The sequence below is a fragment of the Stegostoma tigrinum genome, chromosome 5 (assembly GCF_030684315.1).
Source record: "Stegostoma tigrinum isolate sSteTig4 chromosome 5, sSteTig4.hap1, whole genome shotgun sequence".
Classification (NCBI taxonomy): domain Eukaryota; kingdom Metazoa; phylum Chordata; class Chondrichthyes; order Orectolobiformes; family Stegostomatidae; genus Stegostoma; species Stegostoma tigrinum.
Window position 1 is genome coordinate 68,583,536 of NC_081358.1, and position 21,708 is coordinate 68,605,243.

Below are 21,708 nucleotides of genomic sequence, written 5' to 3' on the forward strand. Positions count from 1 at the left end.
CAAGATACAGGGCAAGGGCAGATGTCTTTATTAAATTATGGTTTCTAAATAAAGATATTATATGTTCCAATGTTGACCTTGAGTCTTGGTAGGTTGTGGCTGGTAGTTCTTCTAATGATTTAAATGGATTCCCAGGGAGTCTTGTGTTTGAGTGATAGTTTCCCTGCCTCTGGGCCAGAAGATACAGATTCAAGGATGTTATGCCATGGTGTATCATAACACATCCAAACAGATTTCTTTTTAAAAAGAAAGCCAGAGTCTTCTATGGGCAAATAAATAGTAAAACACTGGTAAATGGGAGAGTTGGCTGATTAGGGAGCAGAAAGGAAATTTTCACCTGTATGTAGAAGGCATGGCTGGGGTATCTAATGAACATTTTGTATCTGTCTTTATTAAGAAACAAGTTATTGTCCACATGGAGAAAGTGGAGATAGTTTGGACACTTGTAGTCTTCAAACTTGATAGTTATTTATCTGGTCATCTGTACTTAAATTTGATAAGATAGCAAGACTGGTTGAAATCCACGTAAAGATATTGAAAGAGGGGAGATTGTGCCTCAAGTTTCCAACCTTGCTTATACTCACATGATGCTAGAGCACTGGAGAATTGCAGATGTTACATTTCTTGTTCAAGAAAGGTTATAAAGATCATCCTACTAAATTTAAGTCAGCCAGGTTAACCTCTGGGTGGTGACACTTTCAGAAATATTAATTTGGGGCAAAAGTAATAATTAAGAGTTAATTAAGGAAATCTAATGTGTAATGCTTGAGGATAAATTCTATATCTAATTTGTTAGAGTTTTTGATGTGGTAAGAGGGTTGAAATCTCACAGCCATTTGTATGGTCTAATGACTTTCCAAAATACTTTGACAGTACAGGACAACAGACCTAAGGGCACTTTAGAACTCTTAGATCAAAGCGAGAAACTTTGACAAATTTACTGTTTGAAAGAAATCAAAGACTGATAGTGAACTGTTCATTTTTGGATTGAAGGAAAGTTTATAGTGGATATTCCAGGGACGTGTTATTGCTGCTCTTCATGATGCATGTTAATATATTAGGCTACGGCGTAGAGGCACACATTAAAAATGTCATAGACAGAGGTCTGATGCATAGAAAAAGGCCCTTTAAAACCTATTAAAGTCAATGCTGGTCAAAAACCAGCACCTAACTATTCTAAGTGATAATGGGAACTGCAGATGCTGGAGAATCCAAGATAATAAAATGTGAGGCTGGATGAACACAGGCCTAGACCTCAAACGTCAGCTTTTGTGCTCTTGAGATGCTGCTGGGCCTGCTGTGTTCATCCAGCCCCTCATTTTATTACCTAACTATTCTAATCCTATTTGCTACCACATGGCTGATAACTTGTTGCTTTGACGTCACAAGTGCATACCTGTCATCCTTTTAAGGCAGTCATTTCCACATTCCCAGCAGCCTTTGGGTGAAAAAATATTTCCTTGCATCTCCCCTAAACCATCTTCCTATTACCCTAAATCTCTGCTACCAGTCATTTATTATTTCACCCAGGGGAAAATGTTTCTTTCTGTCTACCTTTTATCTAAGAACACCTTAACTATATACTTAATAATCATGTTCCTCCTCCATCTACTTTGCTCTGAGGAAAACAACCACATTTTATCTATCCAGCCACATAACAACCATGTAAATTTAGTCTGTAAGTGCTTCTGGGCAAGCACATCCTTCCTAGAATGTAGGTTACAGAACTATGCACTATGATCTAGCTGAGGCTTAACCAAAGTACTGTGTTTCCAGCATAACCTTCCTACTTTTAAACTCTACCTCAGCTAATAAAGACCAGTATCCCATATGCCACCTTAACCACTTGCCCACTTTGTCTACCTAGATAAAGCAAATCTGCAAGAATTCTTTATGGAAAGATGACAGTATAGAGCTGCAAAAGGACATAGATAGGGTTGGTGGAATGCATGGGCAAGTGCCTGAAGTGTTTTTATTATAACATTTCAAAACAGTTTTGGCAGTTCCAGAGTTTTGTTGAAACAATGAAATTATGAATACGTTATAATGTCCTCTCTTTGAGACATTCTCATCATTTATAAAGTGTTATAAAGGTTTGCAATAAACACGAAATGATGGCCGAGAGTTAACAAGAAGATATCTGGATGATAGAGTTCATACATTAAAGTATAGTGTTGTGATAAGTTGAAAGCGTCCAGGATCTGTACTAATTTTCTGAAGAAACTTTGATCTTTTGAAGCAATGTTTTTCCTTCTGGTTATGATACATGATTACAAGACTAGGAAGATGAGCATGGATAACTGAAACGTGTTCAATACTCACGGATTATCCAGTGCTTTTTGAGCAGTCGGTGACTAAGCAATAGGTAACTATGATGAAAAGAAAAGTCAGGTTCCCTTTTTTTGAGATAACAAAGTGTAGAGCTAGATGAACACAGCAGGCCAAGCAGCAAAGGAGCGGGGAAGGCTGATGTTTCCAGCCTAGACCCTTCTTGAGAAATGGTGGAAGGGAAGGGAGTTCTGAAATGAATAGGGAGAGGGAGGAAGGCGGATAGAAGATGGATAGAGGAGAAGATAGGTGGAGAAGAGGCAGACAGGTCAAAGAGGCGGGGATAGAGCCAGTATAGGTAGGGAGGTAAGGAGGCGATAGGTTAGTCCAAGGAGAATGGACAGGTCAAGGGTCGGGATGAGGCTAGGAGGTAGGAGATGGTGGGTGGGGCTTGAAGTGGGCGGAAGGACAGGTGAGGGAGGCGGGGACAAGCTGGGCTGGTTTTGGAATGTGATTGGGCGATGGGAGACATTGAAGCTTGTGAAGTCCACGTTGATACCATTGGGCTGCAACGTTCTTGAGCAGAATGAGGTGCTGTTACTGCAACCGTTGGGTAGCATTGTTGTGGCACTGCAGGAGGCCCAGGATGGACGTGTTGTCTGAGGAGTGAGAAGGGGAGTTGAAATGGTTTGCAGCTGGGAGGTGCAGTTGTTTAGTGTGAACCGAGCGTAGGTGTTCTGCAAAGCAGTTCCCAAGCCTCCGCTTGGTTTCTCCAACGTAGAGGAGGCCCCAACGGGGACAGTGATACAGTATACCACGTTAGCAGATGTTCAGGTGAACATCTGCTTGATGTGGAAAGTCTTCTTGGTACCTGGCATGGAGGTTGGGGTGGGGTGGGGAGTGTAGGGACAGGTGTAGCAATTCTTGCAGTTGCAGGGAAAAATGCTAAATGTGGTGGGGCTGGAGGGGAGTGTGCAGCGGACAAGGGAGTCATGGAAAGCAGATAAGGGTGAGGAGGGGTAAAATGTCTTTGGTGTGGTCAGATTGCAGATGGCAGAAGTGTCGGACGATGATGTGTTGGATCTGGAGGTTGGTGGGGTGGTACATGAGGACGAGGGATATTCTGTTTTAGTTGTTATTGTGGGGAGGAAGGGTGAGGGATGAGTTGCGGGAAATGCAGGAGACACGGTTGAGGGTGTTCTCCTCCACTGAGGGAGAGAAGTTGTGGTCCTTGAAAAACGAGGACATCTGAGATGTTTGGGAGTGGAATGCCTCATCTTGGGAGCAGATGCAGTGGAGGCGAAGGAATTGGGAATAGGGGATGTGATTTTTTGCAGGAAGGTGGATGGGAGTTGGTGGGCTTGAAATGGATATCGGTTTCTAAGTGGTTGCTAGAGATATTTTTGTTCCATTTTTGACTTTTCCATTTCACATGTTTTAATCTAATTCCACATACTTTTACATACCTTCCATAACTAGTAGCTATTCTCATTGTTGGTCTTCCTTGAACAAGTTTTATTTTCATTCATATTTGTATGATGTATGCTGTGTTGGCAATGTGTGTTTATTGCAAATCCCTCACTGCTACCTGAACTACTGTTGTTCATTAGGGAAGGTACTGTCAAAAAGTGGTGGTAGGAAGTACAGGATTTTCATAGAATTCCTACAGAATGGAAGCAGGCAATTTGGCCCATCAAATTCACACTGACCCTCAGTATCCCACCCAGACCCAGCCCCTAACCTGTCTCCATAACCCTGCATTTCCCATGGCTAATCCACCTAGTCTGCACATCCTTGGATTGCGGGAAGAAACCTGTGCAGACTCGGGGAGAATGTGTAAACTCCAAACAGACAGTCGTCTGAGGGTGGAATTGAACCCAGATGCCTGAAGCTGTGAGGCAGCAGTGCTAACCACTGAGCCATCATGCCATATTTTGAACTGAGTGAAAAAGCAACAGCATAATATATCGGAGATAACAAGGTGTAGGGCGGGATGAACACAACAGGCCAAGCAGGAAGGCCAACGTTTTGGGCCTAGACCCTTCAGAAAAGTCTGAAGAAAGGTCTAGGCCCGAAACGTCAGCCTTCCTGCTGCTTGCCCTGCTGTATTCATCCAGCTCTCATCCAGCTCTACACCTTGTTATCTCAGATTCTTCAGCATCTGCAGTTCCTGCTATCTTTGAAACAAAATATATCAACCAAGAATTGGAGAGAAACCCAATGGTGGATCTGTCTCCCTCTTGGGAGTCATAGTTTCAGGAGGTTCCAGCAAATAAATCATGCTGTGTTGTTGCAGTGTACCTGGTAGTTAGTACACTCAAAGATCTTGATGCTCAAATAGAGGAGCAAGTGAATGTCCAAAATGATGGATAAGATTCCAATCAAGTGGGTTGCTTAGGCATGGTCTTAACTGCTTAAATATTTATTAGATCTGCAATTATCTAATCAGATAGGGTTTATTCCATCACAGTCCTGATTTGCACCTTCCCTGTGAACAGATGGACATGTTTTTGATAGCCAGGGGATGAGTTACTTGCCACAGAATGCCCAACCTCTGACTTGGACTGGAAATTCCAATATTTACTTAGCAAGTTGTTAATTTCTAGTCATTAGTGAGCATCTGTTTTACCCTCTGCTTTTAATGAAGAGGATGGTGGAGTATTGAACTTTGGTAATGACATTTAATGTCAGTGGGATATAATTTGACGAAGAAATAACAGGAACTGCAGATGCTGGAGAATCGAGGATAACAAGGTTTAGAGCTGGATGAACACAGCAGGCCGAGCAGGAAAACTGACGTTACGAGACTTCCCTGATCTGCTTGGCCTGCTGCGTTCATCCAGCTGTACACCTTGTTATCTATTTTGACAAAGGTTTTTTAAATAAATATAACTAGTTTTTGGAATTTGATTTAAAAGTTTAGTGAAATTCCAATTTACTTTTTTTTGCTACTTTCTCTTGCAGTTTCCAAGTTGGGGATTTAGTACTTATTATCTTGGATGAACGTCATGATAACTACGTTCTATTTACGGTTGGCCCAACACTCTTTTTCCTACATTCAGAGTCACTAGGAGCACTGGATCTTAAGCCAAGTGAGCAAGTACATTTGAGGAAATATACAAATGAGATTCAATATATAGAATTCATACAAAATACATTTTGTTTGAATGTGCATGTTCTTTGTTACTTGAATGTTCTACTGTTGTTTTCGGGTCGTAATAGTTATTGAATTATGTAATTATATTTTGATCAGTCCATGTTCTTGTGTTATAGATACCTTCAGTATGAATAGAAAGTAAATAACTAAATTGTGGCTTATATCCAGATTGCAAAGTTTTGTGATTTTTAAAATTAAAGCATTTCAGTTTTTAAAAGTTTGCCAGCAATTTCCTAATAGTACACATTTAACAGGCATTGAATGGATGAATACTGTGACCTTGCCCCAAAACAAGTTGATATTTAAATGATCTTCTGAGTAGCCACTGAACCTATGACCATGTCTGTAATGCATTATTTAAATGTGAGCTAGATTTTACAGAAATTCAGAGTTGTCAGGAGTAAGTGAGGGTTGTTTGTGATGCTCTATTCCCTCATTTGACCTCTGAAGTTGATCTTTGAATTGAGGTTGCCAGGCATGTACAGATTTGTCACTCAGAACTCCACTTCAAGCTGTGCTATGACAATCTAGAATTGATATTCATTGAAATCAGCAAGTTCTTAGATTGTCCCACCCTATCATTGCTGTTTGTCTAAGATTTACTGGATTTTATGACAATCAAATAGCATGAATGCACTCAGCCAAATGACAACCTCCATGCCGAAAACTTCTACCTCTATAACAGACTGGCCCTGAAAAATATCTTTATAGTCATGCTTTTAAATAATACATTAGATTTTTTTGAACTTGGTCATTTATATATTGCAATAACTTTCACAAAAGGATGCAGAGTAATAAGTCGATAATGAGAAGTCCAAATATTATAGAGTTATAATTTGGGATTTTAGTTATCAGAATGTGGATTGGGAAAGTGATATGTAAAGGCAAAAAGGGGAATCATTTCTAGATTCTGCCCAGCATAATTTTCTAAAGCAATATGTGTCCAATCCAACAATATCAGGTGATCAAATGAAGTATTGAAGATGCTAAGAGGGGTTAGGGATAGAAAGGCTCTTTACTCGTGGGGCAATCTAGACAAGAGGTCATAGTTCTAGGATAAAGGTAGCATATTTGAAATAAAAATGAGGAGAAATTACATCTCTCAAAGAATCGTGAATTTGTGGAATTTGCTACCTGAGTGTGGTGATACAAGGACATTTCAAGAGGAGATGGACAGGTTTTTTATTAGTAATGGGTCGAAGGAAAATGGAGTTGACGTCAGGATGAGATTACTCGTGATCATGGTAAATGGCAGAGCAGCCCGAGGGGCTGAATTGCCTACTCCTGCTCCTAGTTACTATGTTCTTAGCTCATGCTCTGTCATTGTATATCTCTTAACCAAATGGAGGGAATTTGTTAGAAAATGGCAGACAAAGTGTGAAGCTGGATGAACACAGCACGCCAAGCAGCATCTCAGGAGCACAAAAGCTGACGTTTGAGCCTAGACCCTTCATCTGTTTAGCCAACACTGTTTTCATCACTGAATAGCTGACTGGAAAACCCGTGTCAGTTGGCAATGGTGCTAAATGTGTGAAAATGCTGAAGCCTATAGTGTTAGCTGCGAGACCTTATTGATCAACTCTTAAATGAATCTAGCTCCATTTGGCCCATATCCCCCTCAACCCTTTCTGTTCATATCTCCATCCAGATGCCTTTTTAAATGTTGTAACTGCATCAGCCTGCACCTCTTCCTCTGATAGTCTGATAGTGAAAATGTTGCCCCTTAGGACCCTTTTTTAAATCTTTCCCCTCATACCTTAAACCTCTGCCGTCTAGTTTTGGACTCCCTTGTCCATGTCCCTCCTGGTTTTATAAACCTCTATAAGGTCACCTCTTGGCCTCCAATGTTCCAGAGAAGTAGCCCCAGACTATTCAGGCTCTCCTGATAGCACAAACCCTCCAACCCTGGCAACATCCTTTATAAATCTTTTTTGAACCCTTTCAAGTTTCAAAACATCCTACCCTATAGCAAGGAGCCTAGAATTGAATACAATATTCCAGAAGTGGCTTGACCATTGTCTTGTACAGCTGCATCGTGACCTTCCAACTCCTATACTCAACACATTGACCAATAAATCAGCTTCACCTGGGACAAAGCAACCCACTTGATTAGCACCACATCCTCTTCTTTTCCACCAACGCTCAGTATTAGTAGTGTGTGTACTATTTACAAGATGCACTGCAGCAGTGCACCAAAGATGCTTAGACAACACCTTCCAAGCCCTCAACCAATTCCATCTAGAAGGGCAAGGAGAGCAGATCCTTGAACACCAGCACCTGCAAGTTCCCTGCCAAGCCAGTCACCATCCTGACTCTAATGTATTACAGGGTAAGTATCCTAGAATTTGTTCCCTAACAACACTGACTCTGACTCTAGCTACAGTACACAGAATGCAGCGGTTAAAAAGACAGCTCACCAGGATCTTCTCAAGTGCAACTAGGGATGGACACTAAAAATCTTTGCCAGCCAGTGATCCCCACCTGGTGTGAGTGATCCCACTGTCAACATTACCATTGACCAGAAATTGTACTAAATTAGAGAGATAAATTCAGGTAGCTACAAAAGCAGGTTGAGTTTGAGAATTCTGCAGCAAGTAATTCAGTTATCGAACTCCTCAATAACCTTGCCATCTCCAAGGTGCAAGTTAGCACTGATGGAATACTGTCCACTTGCCTCTAACAACACTCATGAAATTTCTCACCATCCCAAAAAAAAGCGCTCCACTTGATTGACACCTCTTCCATCACCTTCCACATTCACTTCCTCCACGTGGTAGTGGTAGTAGTGTATGTCATCAACTAGATGTCCTGTAGAAACTCAAGACGCCTCAGGCAGCATCTTCCATTGTGTGACCTTCACCACTTAAAAGGAAAACAATAGCAAATGCTCCGAGCCAACACTTAAAACCATATCATCTTCACCCATCACCATCCCACCTACCTTACTCAAACCCACACCACCCCCATCCCATTTATTTCTCAGCTCCATTCCCCTCCCCCGTTCTCATCCCTGAAGAAGGGTCCTGACCCGAAATGTCAACTTGCCTGCTCCGTGGCCTTCAGTGTTCCTCTATCTCCACGCTGTTGTCTCTGACTCCAGCATCTTCAGTTTTTGCCATCTCCCACCATCAAGCTTTTGTTGTCACTGCATTAGAATCCTATAATTGCCAAACAGCACTGTGGTGGTCACCAGCTCACAACCACTTTCTTCAGACCAATTTGAGATGGCCAATTTAAGTGCTAGCTTTTAGCTAGCAATGCCCACATTCCATGAATGAATAAAAAGAAATAATATTTTGTTATTTCCATAATTTTGAGAAGCAAATGTGAACTGAACTAACACAATCACAACATTGCCATCTACTCAGTCATGTGGTCAATTGCCTTGATATATCCTGTTCAGACAAAAGCTGACAATTCTAATCTAGTCATTTAGCATTCCATCAATGTGGTATCACTAATCAGCCAAGTAATTAAAAAATGTCACTGACGCTATCATTCCTGCAACTGCAGGAAGTGCTACACCTGCCCCACACCTTCTCCCTGACCCTGGTCCCAGGCCCCAAGAAGACTTTCCACATCAAGCAGACATTCACCTGCATGTCTGCTAATGTGGTATACTGTATCAGCATCAAGTGGCAGTAAGTCATTAACCAGTGCTGAGTTTAAATCCCATGAGGACACTCTGCAGCCCTTTTTACAGGTTTGGTTTAAGCGTGGACTAAAGAGCTGAATTCCAGAAATGAGGTGAGTAAATTATCTTGACATCCAAAGCAGCATTTCACTTGGTGTGACATTAAGGAACTGTAGCAAAATTTATACATGAAAAGAGTGGGAATGAAAGAAAAGCATCCCACTGGTTAGAGACCTGTGTGGCATTAATTAAGGTAGTTGTTTGCGATCAGTTATCTCAGCTACAGCTCAAAGCACGAGTTGCTCAGGGTTATATTACCAACTGATAATTTCAACTGCTTCATCAAGGATTTCCCCTCCAGTACAAAGCTGGATACTGAGCCAGTCTATACTTCTGAAGCAGGATCTGGGCAACAGCCTGGTTTGGCTTGATAAGAGAAAAGTAATGTATGTGCCACACAATAGACAATAGGTGCTGGAGTAGGCCATTCGGCCCTTCGAGCCAACACCACCATTCATTATGATCATGGCTGATCATCCACAATCAGTATCCTGTTCCTGCCTTATCCCCATAACCCTTGATTCCACTATCTTTAAGAGCTCTATCTCTTTCTTGAAAGCATCCAGAGTGTTGGCCTCCACTGCACTCTGGGGCAGAGCATTCCATATCTCCACCACTCTCTGGGTGAAGAAGTTTTTCCTCAACTCTGTTCTAAATGGCCTACTCCTTATTTTTAAATTGTGTCCTCTGGTCCTGGACTCACCCATCATACAGTGTAAGGTATCCAGAGTACATGTATCCATCCAGCCTAGGAGTCACCATCACTGAATCCTCTGCTATCAGCATCCTGGGGACTACCACTGAGCAGAAACTTAACTAATCATTAATAATATCATGGCTACAAAAGCAAGTCAAAACCTGGAAGCTCTTCAGAGAGTAAATCATCTCCTGACATTTCAAAGCATGTCTGTTTGTACTAAGGCACTTGTCAGGAGTGTGATGGAATATTCACATACCTGGCTGAATGCAGCTCTGTCAGCAATGCAGGACAAATCAAACTACGCACCACCAACACTTGAAGCATTTGTTTCCTTAACTAAGATAACAAGGTGTAGAGCTGGATGAACACAGCAGGCCAAGCAGAAAAGCTGACGTTTCAGGTCTAGACCCTTGTTCAGGAATGGGGAGGGGAAGGGCATTCTGAAATAAATACGGGGAGGTGGATAAAGGAGAAGATAGTTGGAGAGGAGATGGAAAGGTCAAAGAACAAGTAAAAGTGAGTGTAGGTGGGGAGGTAGGGATGAGATAGGTCAATCCAGGGAGGACGGACAGGTCAAGGGGGTGGGACGAGGTTAGTAGGTAGGAGATGGGGGTGGGGCTTGGTAGGAGGAAGGATGGGTTAGGGAGGCTGGAACAAGCTGAGCTGGTTTTGGGATGTGGTTGGGGTAGGGGAGATTTTAAAGCTTGTGAAGTCCATAGTGGTACCATTGGGCCGCAGGTTTCCCAAGCGGAATATGAGATGTTGTTCCTGCAACCTTTGGGTGGCATCGTCATGGCACTGCAGGAGGCCCAGGATGGACATGTCGTCTGCGGAATGGGAGGGGGAGTTGAAATCCTCCGCGATTGGGAGGTACAGTTGTTTAGTACGAACCAAGCATAGGTGTTCTGCCAAGCAGTCCCTGCGCTTCCTCTTGGTTTCCCCGATGTAGAGGAGGCCCCAACGGGGACACTGATACAGTATATCACATTAGCAGATGTGCAGGTGAATGTCTGCTTGATGTGGAAAGTCTTCTTGGGGCCTGGGACAAGGGTGAAGGAGGAGGTGTGGGGGCAGGTGTAGCACTTCCTGCAGTTGCAGGGAAAAGTGCTGGGTGTTGTGGGGCTGGAAGGGAGTGTGCAGCGGATAAGGGAGTCATGGAGAGAGTGGTCTCTCTGGAAGGCAGACAAGGGTGGGATGGGAAAGATGACTTTAGTGGTGGGGTCGGATTGTGGATGGCGGAAGTGTCGGAAGATGATACGTTGTACCCGGAGGTTGGTGGGATGGTATGTGAGGACAAGGGGGACTCTGTTTTCGTTGTTATTGTAGGGAGGTGATGTGAGGGATGAGTTGCGAGAAATGTGGGAGACACTGTTGAGGGCGTTGTCAACCTCTGAGGTGGGGTGGGGGACGGTGGAACGTTGCGGTCCTTGAAAAACGAGGACATCTGGGATGTTCGGGAGTGGAATACCTCATCCTGGGAGCAGGTACAGCGGAGGCAAAGGAATTGGGAATAGGGGATGTGATTTTTGCAGGAGGGTGGGTGGGAGGAGGTGTATCCTAGGTAGTTGTGGGGGTCATTGGGCTTGAAATAGATATTGGTTTCCAAGTGGTTGCCCGAGATGGAAATAGAGGCCCAGGAAGGAGAGAGAGGTTCACCTGGACCATCTCCGATACCTAAGGTTGGGGTGGAAGGTGTTAGTGAAGTGGATGAACTGTTTGAGCTCCTCATGGGAGCACGAGGCAGTGCTGATGGTCATCAATGTAACGAGGAAGAGGTGGGGTTTAGGACCAGTGTAGCTATGGAAGAGAGATAGTTCCACGTAACCTACCAAGAGGCAGGCATAACTTGGGCCCAAAGGTACCCGTAGCCACCCGCTTTTGTCTGTAGGAAGTGGGAGGAATTAAAGGAGAAGTTGTTGAGGGTGATGATGAGTTCGGCTAAGCGGATGAGGGCATCAGCGGAGGGGGTCTAGTTGGGCCTGCGGCACAGAAAGAAGCGGAGGGCCTTCAGACTATCTGTATGGGGAATGCAAGTGTATAGGGTCTGGACATCCATGATAAAGATGAGGTGTTGGGGACCAGGGAATTGAAGTTTTGGAGGAGGTGGAGGGTGTGGGTGTTGTCATGGGTGTAGGTTGGGAGCTCCTGGACCAAGGGGGAGAAAATAGAGTCAAGATAGGTGGAGATGAGTTTAGTGTGGCAGGAGCAGGCAGAGACAGTGGGTCAACCAGGGCAATCAGGTTTGTGGATTTTTGTGGAAGGTGATAGAAGCGGGCAGTGTGGTGTTGGGGAACGATGAGTTTGGAGGCTGTGGGTGGGAGGTCACCTGAGGTGATGAGGTTGTGGATGGTTTGGGAGATGATGGTTTGGTGATCAAAGATGGTGTCATGATCAAGGGTGTGGTAGGAGGTGGTGTCAGAGAGTTGGCAACCTGGCCTTAACTATTTGTGCTCAGTGTCATCGGTGTTTACCGTCTGTAAGGAACATCATATCCTCTTGCTGAACATCTTAGATTAACCTGTTCCAAATCGGCTACCTCTACCACATAGGCAGCTGATACATAAAAACTCCAGGAAATCTCATTCTGAATCATATTATATCTCTGACTTGAAGTACATCACTGCTCCCTTGTTGTCATAATCATAACAAATCAAAAAGGGAGAGAGTTTGTTAGAAAATTTGTTGCAGCTTAGAAGGTACTTAATCTGTTTGTAAAGACTGCATTATAATTTAAGTAACCAGTTAATTTGAAATTACCAACAAAATCTTTTGAGGGGGGTTGCTGGGTGATGGAAGTACTGCTGGTTGGTATTAGCATGGACTTAGGTGAGTACCAGGCTTTGGAGAGAAAGGTGAGCAAGATCCAGGCGAGGCAAGGTAAGATTCTTTTATCTTCCTTTAGTGTAAAGGAGCAGAGATGGCAGTTGGAATAGTGGTGTGCTCCTTCTGCAGATGTAAGAGATGAGAGAGCAGTGATGACACTACAGGAAATGTGACTGGCTGCAGCACCTCACAGTCTGTGTGCTTCAATTGAAGTGGCAGTTGGACACACTGAGGAGTGTACAGGGAGCAGAGAGTGTATTAAACACCAGTTATGGGAGATAGTCACACCACAGATTTGGTCAGGTAGAAAGGTGACTCCCAAGGGAGGCAGGCAGGTGTTGCAGCAGTCTCCTGTGGCTATTCCCCTCTCCAACTGGTATACCATTTTGGCATACTATTGGGGCCATAGCCCCTCTGGGAAATATCACAGGGGCAGCCAGGCCTATGACATCACAAGTGGCTCTACTGCAGAGCAGGGTTGAGCAAAGTGCAAGCAATAGTGAGAGGAGACTTGCTTGCTATGGGCGCAGATAGGTGTTTCTGTGGCTGCATTCAAGACTCCAGGATAACTCCATTATCCCTGGTGTTAGGGTCAAGGACGTCTTAAAAAGTTGCATGAAATTCTTAAGTGGGGTGGGAGAAGGAGGAGGAGGATGACAAGCAGCCAGAGGTCATTGGTACCCATGTGCACAATGAGATGAGGTCCTGTGGACTGAGAAAAGGGAGTTAGGAGAGAAGCAGTAAAGTAAGACATCGAGAGTATAATCTCTGGATTGCTACCAGTGTCATGTGCTAGTGAGGCAAGGAATAGTAAGATGGGACAAATGAATGGGTGGCTAAGGAGCTAGTGCGGGGGCAGGGTCTCAGGTTCTTGGATCACTTCAGACCACTTCTGGGGCAGGAGTGACCTGTACAAGTGGTATAAATAGAGAGGCTCAGTAGTGCTGTTTGGGAGGGTTTAAGTTGGAGTAGGAGTTGGGAACCAGAGCAGCAGGCCAGCAAGTGGAGATTTGAGAGAAAGATAGATATTAGGACTAATTAGGAAAGAAAGAGGAGGAAGAGTCAGGTAAATGAACACAATGGAGTTCATGAGCTGAAGTGTGCTTATTTCAACACAAGCAATATTATAGATAAGGCAGATGAGCTTAGAGCCTAGATCAGTACATGGAACTATGATGTGGCCATTACAGGGATTTGGGAGAGAAACAATGGCTGTTCAATGTTCCAGGATTTTGTTTTAGGTGAGATAAAGACGGAGGTAAGAGGTGAAGGAGTTGCATTACTCAAAGAATGTCACATCTGTCAGATGACATTGGAGTGTTTATCCACTAAGGTACTATGAGTAGAGCTCAAAATAAGGGTTCAACCACTGCTACAGGCCCCCAGCAGACACAGACATTGAGGAACAAACGTGTAGGCAGATAATGGAAAGATGCAGTAACAACTGGGTTGTCATAGTGACAAAAACAGAAGTTGCTGGAAAAGCTGAGCAGGCCTGGCAGCATCTGAAAAAATAAATCTGAGTTAACGTTTTGGTTCCAGTGACCCTTCCTCAATACTGGCAATTCTGGGTAAGGGTCGCTGAACCTAAAACGTTAACTTAAATTTCTTTCTTCACAAATGCCGCCAGACCTGCTAAACTTTTCTAGCAACTTGGTAGTGAATGGAATGGTATTTTTCTGGCTGGAGATCCATGACTCATGGTGTTCCACAGGGATCCAAACTGGGACCTCTGTTTTTATACACATAAAGGACTTGGATAAAAATGTAGATGGGTGAGTTAGCAAGTTTCCAGATGACAAAGATCAACGGAGTTGTGGGTAGTGTAAAATGTTGTCAGAGGATACAATGGGATATAGATCAGTTGCAGATATAGGCAGAGAAATGGTAGATGGAGTTTAATCTGGGCAATCCAGAGGTCCTACCCTTTGGGAGATCAAATGTTAAGGAAAAATACACAGTTAACGGTCGGACTCAACAGCATTGATGTACAGAGGGATCTTGAGGTTCAAGTCCATAGCTCCCTGAAAGTAATCACAAAGGTTGATAGGGTGATAAAGGCAGCATATGGCATGCTTGCCTTTATTGGTTGGGTTTGTGTAGATCCATGATGTCATGTTGCAGCTTTCGAAGACTATGGTACAGTTGCACTTTAGAGTACTGCGTTGAATTCTGGTCTTCATTATAAGAAGACTATGGAGGCTTTGGATAAAAACCTCTTCTTTTGCACTATCAGAATACAGCCTGGATTGGGGGATATGAGCAATAAGGAGAGGCCAGAAAAATCTGGTTGTTTTCTCTGGAGCAGTTGAGGCTGAGGAGACATGTGATTTGAAGTCTATAGAATTATGAGGTGCATAGATACAATTGAAGGTCATCAGAAGGGTCTAGGCCCCAAATGTCAGCTTTTGCGCTCCCAAGATGCTGCTTAGCCTGCTGTGTTCATCCAGCTTCACACTTTGTTATCTCGCATTCTCTAGCATCTGTAGTTCCCATTATCTCTAGAGTTGAAGGTCAGTGTTTTTCCCAGCATTGCAATTTCTGGTACCAGGAGACATGCATTTAAGGTGAGAGAGGGAAAGTTCAAAGGAGATGTGAGGCGCTAGTTTTTTTACACAGCATGTGGTAGGTGTCTGGAACATGCTGCAAGACATAAGGGCGTTGAAGGAGCTTTTAAATGAATATGCAAAGAATGGAGGGAGATGGACCAAGAAAAGGTGTGTGTGTGTGTGAGATATATTTATTTTCTTGGCACAACATCCTGGACCAAGGGGTCCATTCTCATGCGATATGACCTATATTCTATGTGGAGCACAGAAAAGACCCTTCGACCCATCATATCCTTGCCAGTTGAAACTAGCCACTTGAATATTCTAATGGTATTTTTAGCATTTTGCCCACAGCATTGTGCTATCAAGACATAGAAGTGCACATCTAAATGCTGCTTGAATGTTATGCAAGTTTCAACCTCTACCACCTTTTTCGGGCATTGAGTTCCTGATCCCCACCACCCTCTTGATTAAAGGGTTTCCCTCTCATCTCCTCAAAACCTTCTACCCCTTACCTCAATGAGTGCTCTCTGGTCATTGATCCCTCCATGAACATGAAAAGTCTCTTCCTGACTACCCTATCTATGCCTGTCTATTTTGTATGTTCCCCTTAATCTCCTCTGCCATATGAAAAACAACGCCAGTCTGTCCAACCTATTGACGTACCTAAAACTCTCCACCCAGGCAACATCTTGGTAAATCTCTTCTGCACCCTCCTCAGTTCTGTCACATCCCTCCTATAATGTGAACTGCACTCAGTATTCTTGCCTGTGGCCTAACCAACGTTTTTACAGAATTCCAGCATAACCTCCCTACTCCAACTCTATGCCTTTTCCACTGAAGGTAACTATACTGTATACCGTCTTAACCACTTTATCCACCTGTTCTTGTGTCTTCAGGGACCAGTGAGTATGCAAACAACGTCCCTCAAGTTTAAATCACTTGTATGAAGCACAACCAGAAAGGGCACAACACTGACTCCTGTGAGATCCCACTGGACACGGATGCCCAATCAGTAAAGCATCCCTCAACCAAATTCCTTGGATCTCATGTTAACATAGAACATAGAAAAAGTACAGTACAGTACAGGCCCTTCATCCCACTATGTTGTGCCATGGAATAATCCTAATCCAAAAATAAAATAACCTAAACTACATTCCCCTCAATTCACTGCTGTCCATGTGCATGTCCAGCAGTCGCTTAAATATCACCTAATGATTCTGCTTCCATGACTACCACTGGCAAAGTATTCCATGCGCTCTCAACTCTCTGGGTGAAGAACCTCCCTCTGTCTCCTCTATACCTTCCTCCTAACGCCTTAAAACTATGACCCCTCGTGGCAGTCAATCCTGCCCTGGGGAAAAGTCTCTGGCTATCGAAGCTGTCTTTCGCCTTTGTTATCAGTTTGCCAAGTGGGTCCTTTTCAAAAGCCTTGCTGGAGTCCAAGTAGATTGCCTCAAAAGTATTCTGTACACACTTGATCATCTCCAATTCAACCAAGTTTGTCGGGCATGACTTCCCTTTAATACTGGACCTCCTTGTCACCGGGTCAAAATCTTGGAATTCCTTGCCTAACAGCACCGTGGGAATAGAGAGAGAAACGGCAGGAAGTAGACATTGGAGTGTTGGATCAGTGAATGGCAGAACAGGCTCAAGGGGCTAAATGAGCTACACCTCGTCCTACTTATGGTCTTCCACAATAGTTCACTATCTGCTCAAGGACAGTTAAGGATGAGCAATAAATACTGGCATTGCCACCAACATACTTGACTATGAATAAAAATAAGCAAGAGTTCCCATTAGCCATGTGTTGGTGCTGTTTGAAGATTGCAGCCTTTTCTGTAATAGCCCAGTGCAGTAGTTTCCTAGCAACTAAACATTATTTAAAAATTGTTTGAAGGTTTACATGGAAAGAGCAAAAGCAGTGAGTCAGAAGATTTTGCTTACAAAATGGAGATTTTGTTCTGAAAGGGTGTTTCTGTTACTTTAAGAGTTTCTTCTAAGAACTGGTTTGCCTTGATATTTTAGGTGACATATCCTTTCCTTCATCTGGAGGATTGGTCAGGCTACTGTATTGGTGACAGATCAGTCCAAGGTAATATTTTTGCTGATTGGCCAACTATACAAAGTAGAGAGTAGTATGTTTGAGTAAGTGTAGCCAGATACCTCTGTGAAGGCTGCTGTTTGATATCATGTTTAGTGTTCCATGGTTTCCCCAGGACTGTAGGCTGTGGCTTATTTCCCAAATGTAGATGATTTTGTTACATGATCTACTATAAGGTTCTGGTTTATTAATGAGATGGTTTGTTATCCTAGAGCATAAAGAATGGATTGGAAGTACTTGGATCACATCTGTCTGCTGATTTAAATACAAGTCACTTAAAAATTACTTAAACGTTCTTTTTAAAAAGAAACAACACTAACAGCAAAAGCAAAATTGCAAGTTATCGGGTAAGCTAATAGTTCTGAAAGAGTTGATGGTGAAGTTGCATTAAGTGCCATATAGTCTGATAAACTGACAGTTTATGGGTGGAGAAGAAGAAATCTAGTATGAGAATGTGATAAAGATAGATGTCATCTCTCTCATGGTATTCTTTGTGATTATGTTTAACCAGTCAGTGTGACTTATACTCACTGCTATCATGCAGTGAGTTACTTTTTGTTGATAAGGTTGAAATGGCATGGAAAGAATGAAAAGTATGAGGCTTTTTCCCCAGAGTGGAGGGGTCAATTGCTAGGGGACACAAGTTCAAGATGCTGTGGGGTTGGTGTTTGAGAGATGTGCGAGGCATGATTTTCCCCATGTAAGATGGTGTGTGCCTGGAATATGCTGCCAGAGGTGGTTGAGGAAGCATACACAACAGCAGCATTCAAACAGCACCAGGGTGAAAAGGAAGGGAACAGAGGGATGCAGATCATGTAAACGAAGATGGTTCTCGTATGGAAGATCAAAATGTGTTGGCGTAGGCTTGGACGGCCGTAGGGCCAGTTCCTTTGCTTTTGTTCTTTGTTATGTTCTTAAGTTACAGCAGGGCACTTCAAACTTAAGATATTCAGCAGACTCCTATTTGTTTTGTGAATTTGATGTCTTATTTAACCAATCTACTAGAGTTCTTTGGGGAGACAATACATGGGTAAAAGGAAATGAATGGATACTTAAATTTCCAGAATGCACTTGGTAAAGTGCCACGTCAAAGGCTATTGCAGAAAATAAAAGCTCATGTTAGATGGTAACAAATTGGCATGGATAGAAGATAGGCTGGTCAACAGGAAACAGTAGGCATAAGACAACAGAGGCAATTTGAAAGATTTGAGCATAGTCTCTTCCCAGAAGATAGATGAAGAATGAGCCATTCACCATTAAAGCTGCAGCTTTGGCTAGAAGATTTATTAAAACCACAAGTTTATTGTAAAAGTAGTACAAAAAATGCATTTTTTTATATAGTGAAAGAAGGAAAACGGCCAATTTGTATATTAAGAACTCTGAAGTCTCCATCTCAGCTGCAGAAGGTGGGAAAATCTCCACTAAGCAGTACAGAGATATGGTGTTTCTATTCTCGGGGTGGGGGGGGGGGGGGGGGGGTGGGGGGTGGAATTGAAACTTACAATAAGCAAAATGACAGCATTACCACAATGCAGAAATCAAAGATTTGTTAGAAAATTATACAGTGGTGTTGTAACGGAGTTTAAATGCTTACAGACAAAGAAAACACTACCACATGGCTATAATACATGTTTAAAAGTTTGAAGATACTTTGAAACAAGATAACTAAAACAGTGGATTGAATGGAAGACTAGAACTTCGGTCATACAAAAGTTTTTTTTTAATGGTTCGTTCTTCTTCCTTTTTTAAAGTAAATCCAAGTTTTATTAGAAATTAGAACTTCCATTCATTAAAGCTGTGTACAGTTTGTCTAATGTTATTAGTGGTGCTCAGTTCTTAGTACCTCGTATTATAATTTGACAATTGAGTTAATGTATTATGGACCTTGCATAAATGAGACATTAATGGGTGTATACAGTTGCTTAATACTTGATATTCACATCATCTTTGGATTAATGAATACATGTTAAAGAGCATGACTTCAACTGTTCTGCATTTCATTACTATTTTACACCTCTAGATCTTTCAAAGAAATAATCTGTGCCAGTCAATATAGCCATTGTGACAGCTCGCAAAAATTGTATGAAGTACTTAAGCTGATCAAACCCCAAGTATTAGGGATTTTAAATGGTAAAATGAAAAGTGAAGTGGGTGTAATACTGTATCTTAAAAGCTTACGTAAAGTATAACCGAGAATGCTACAATAAACATTCCTGTCAAAAAATAATGATTGTAACTGCCAAAACACACTGTGAAGCTGGATGAACACAGCAGGCCAAGCAGCATCTCAGGAGCACAAAAGCTGACGTTTCGGGCCTAGACCCTTCTTCAGAGAGGAGGATGGGGAGAGGGTTGTGGAATAAATAGGGAGAGAGGGGGAGGCGCACCGAAGATGGAGAGAAAAGAAGATAGGTGGGGAGAGGACAGGTCAATCCAGGGAAGACTGACAGGTCAAGGAAGCGGGATGAGGTTAGTAGGCAGGAAATGGAGATGCGGCTTGAGGTGGGAGGAAGGGATAGGTGAGAGGAAGAACAGGTTAGGGAGGCAGGGACAAGCTGAGCTGGTTTTGGGATGTAGTGGCGGGAGGGGAGATTTTGAAGCTTGTGAAGCCCACATTGATACCATTGGGCTGCAGGGTTCCCAAGTGGAATAGGAGTTGCTGTTCCTGCAACCTTCAGGTGGCATCATTGTGGCACTGCAGGAGGTCCATGATGGGCATGTCGTCTGAGGAATGGAAGGGGGAGTTAAAATGGTTTGCAATGGGGAGGTGCAGTTGTTTATTGCGAACCGAGCAGAGGTGTTCTGCAAAGCGGTCCCCAAGCCTCCACTTGGTTTCCCCAATGTAGAGTAAGCCACACCGGCTACAGTGGATAAAGTATACCACATTGGCAGATGTGCAGGTGAACATCTGCTTAATGTGGAAAGTATCTTGGGGCCTGGGATGGGGGGTGAGGGAGGAGGTGTGGGGGCAAGTGTAGCACTTCCTGCGGTTGCACGGGAAGGTGTCGGGTGTGGTGGGGTTGGAGGGGAGTGTGGAGCGGACAAAGGAGTCACTGAGAGAGTGGTGTCTCCAGAAGGCAGACAAGGGTGGGGATGGAAAAATGTCTTGGGTGGTGGGGTCGGACTGTAGATGGTGTAAGTGTCGGAGGATGATGCGTTGTATCCGGAGGTTGGTGGGGTGGTATGTGAGAACGAGGGGGATCCTCTTGGGGTGGTTGTGGCGGGAGCGGGGTGTGAGGGGTGTGCTGCGGGAAATGCGGGAGATGCGGTCAAGGGCATTCTTGACCACTGTGAGGGGAAAGTTGCGGCCCTTGAAGAATGTGGACATCTGGGATGTGTGGGAGTGGAATGTCTCATCCTGGGAGCAGATGTGGCGGAGGCGGAGGAATTGGGATTTGGGGATGGAATTTTTGCAGGAGGGTGGGTGGAAGGAGGTGTATTCTAGGTAGCTGTGGGAGTCAGTGGGCTTGAAATGGACATCAGTTTCAGCTGGTTACCTGAGATGGAGACTGAGGTCCAGGAAGATGAGCGATGTGTTGGAGATGGCCCGGGTGAACTTGGGGTTGGGGTGGAAGGTGTTGGTGAAGTGGATGAACTGTTCAAGCTCCTCTGGGGAGCAAGATGCGGCACCGATACAATCATCAATGTAACGGAGGAAGAGGTGGGGTTTGGGACCTGTGTAGGTGCGGAAGAGGGACTGTTCCATGTAAACTACAAAGAGGCAGGCATAGCTTGAGCCCATGCGGGTACCCATGGCCACCCCCTTTGTCTGTAGGAAGTGGGAGGAATCGAAAGAGAGGTTGTTGAGGGTGAGGATGAGTTTGGCTAGGCGGATGAGGGTGTCGGTAGAGGGGGACTAGTCAGGCCTGCGGGACAGGAAGAAGCGGAGGGCCTTGAGGCCATCTGCATGAGGAAAACAGGTGTATAGGGACTGGATGTCCATGGTGAAAAGGTGTTGGGGGCCAGGGAATTGGAAGTTCTGGAGGAGGTGGAGGGCGTGGGTGGTGTCATGGATGTAGGTTGGGAGTTCCTGGACCAAAGGAGAAAAAATGGAGTCCAGACAGGTGGAGATGAGTTCGATGGGGCAGGAACAGGCTGAGACAATGGGTCAACCAGGGAAGGCAGGTTTGTGGATTTTGGGAAGGAGATAGAAGAGATAGGGCCGTGTGGCCCTATGAGGTTGGAGGCTGTGGGTGGGAGGTCCCCTGAGCTGATGAGGTCATGGGTGGTATTGGCGATGATGGTTTGGTGCTCTGGGGATGGGGTCATGATCAAGGGGGTGGTAGGAGGTGTTTGGCCTTGGCGATGTAGAGGTCTGTGTGCCATACTACCACTGTGCCTCCCTTGTCTGCGGGTTTGATGGTGAGGTTGGGGTTGGAGCGGAGGGCTAGCCGTTCTGCGGGGGGGGGGGGG

At 44.0% G+C, this 21,708-nt stretch overlaps 1 protein-coding gene across 2 annotated transcripts in view; it reads left to right on the forward strand.

The window, feature by feature from the left end:
• rb1cc1 (RB1-inducible coiled-coil 1) overlaps positions 1-21,708 on the forward strand; it is a 190,375-nt gene that overhangs the window by 154,583 nt on the left and 14,084 nt on the right. For both annotated transcript variants that reach the window (XM_048529230.2, XM_048529229.2), the window contains one exon: positions 5,233-5,360. In XM_048529230.2, coding sequence (XP_048385187.1) covers positions 5,233-5,360 — 128 coding nt within the window. The remainder of the gene's footprint in view (positions 1-5,232; positions 5,361-21,708) is intronic.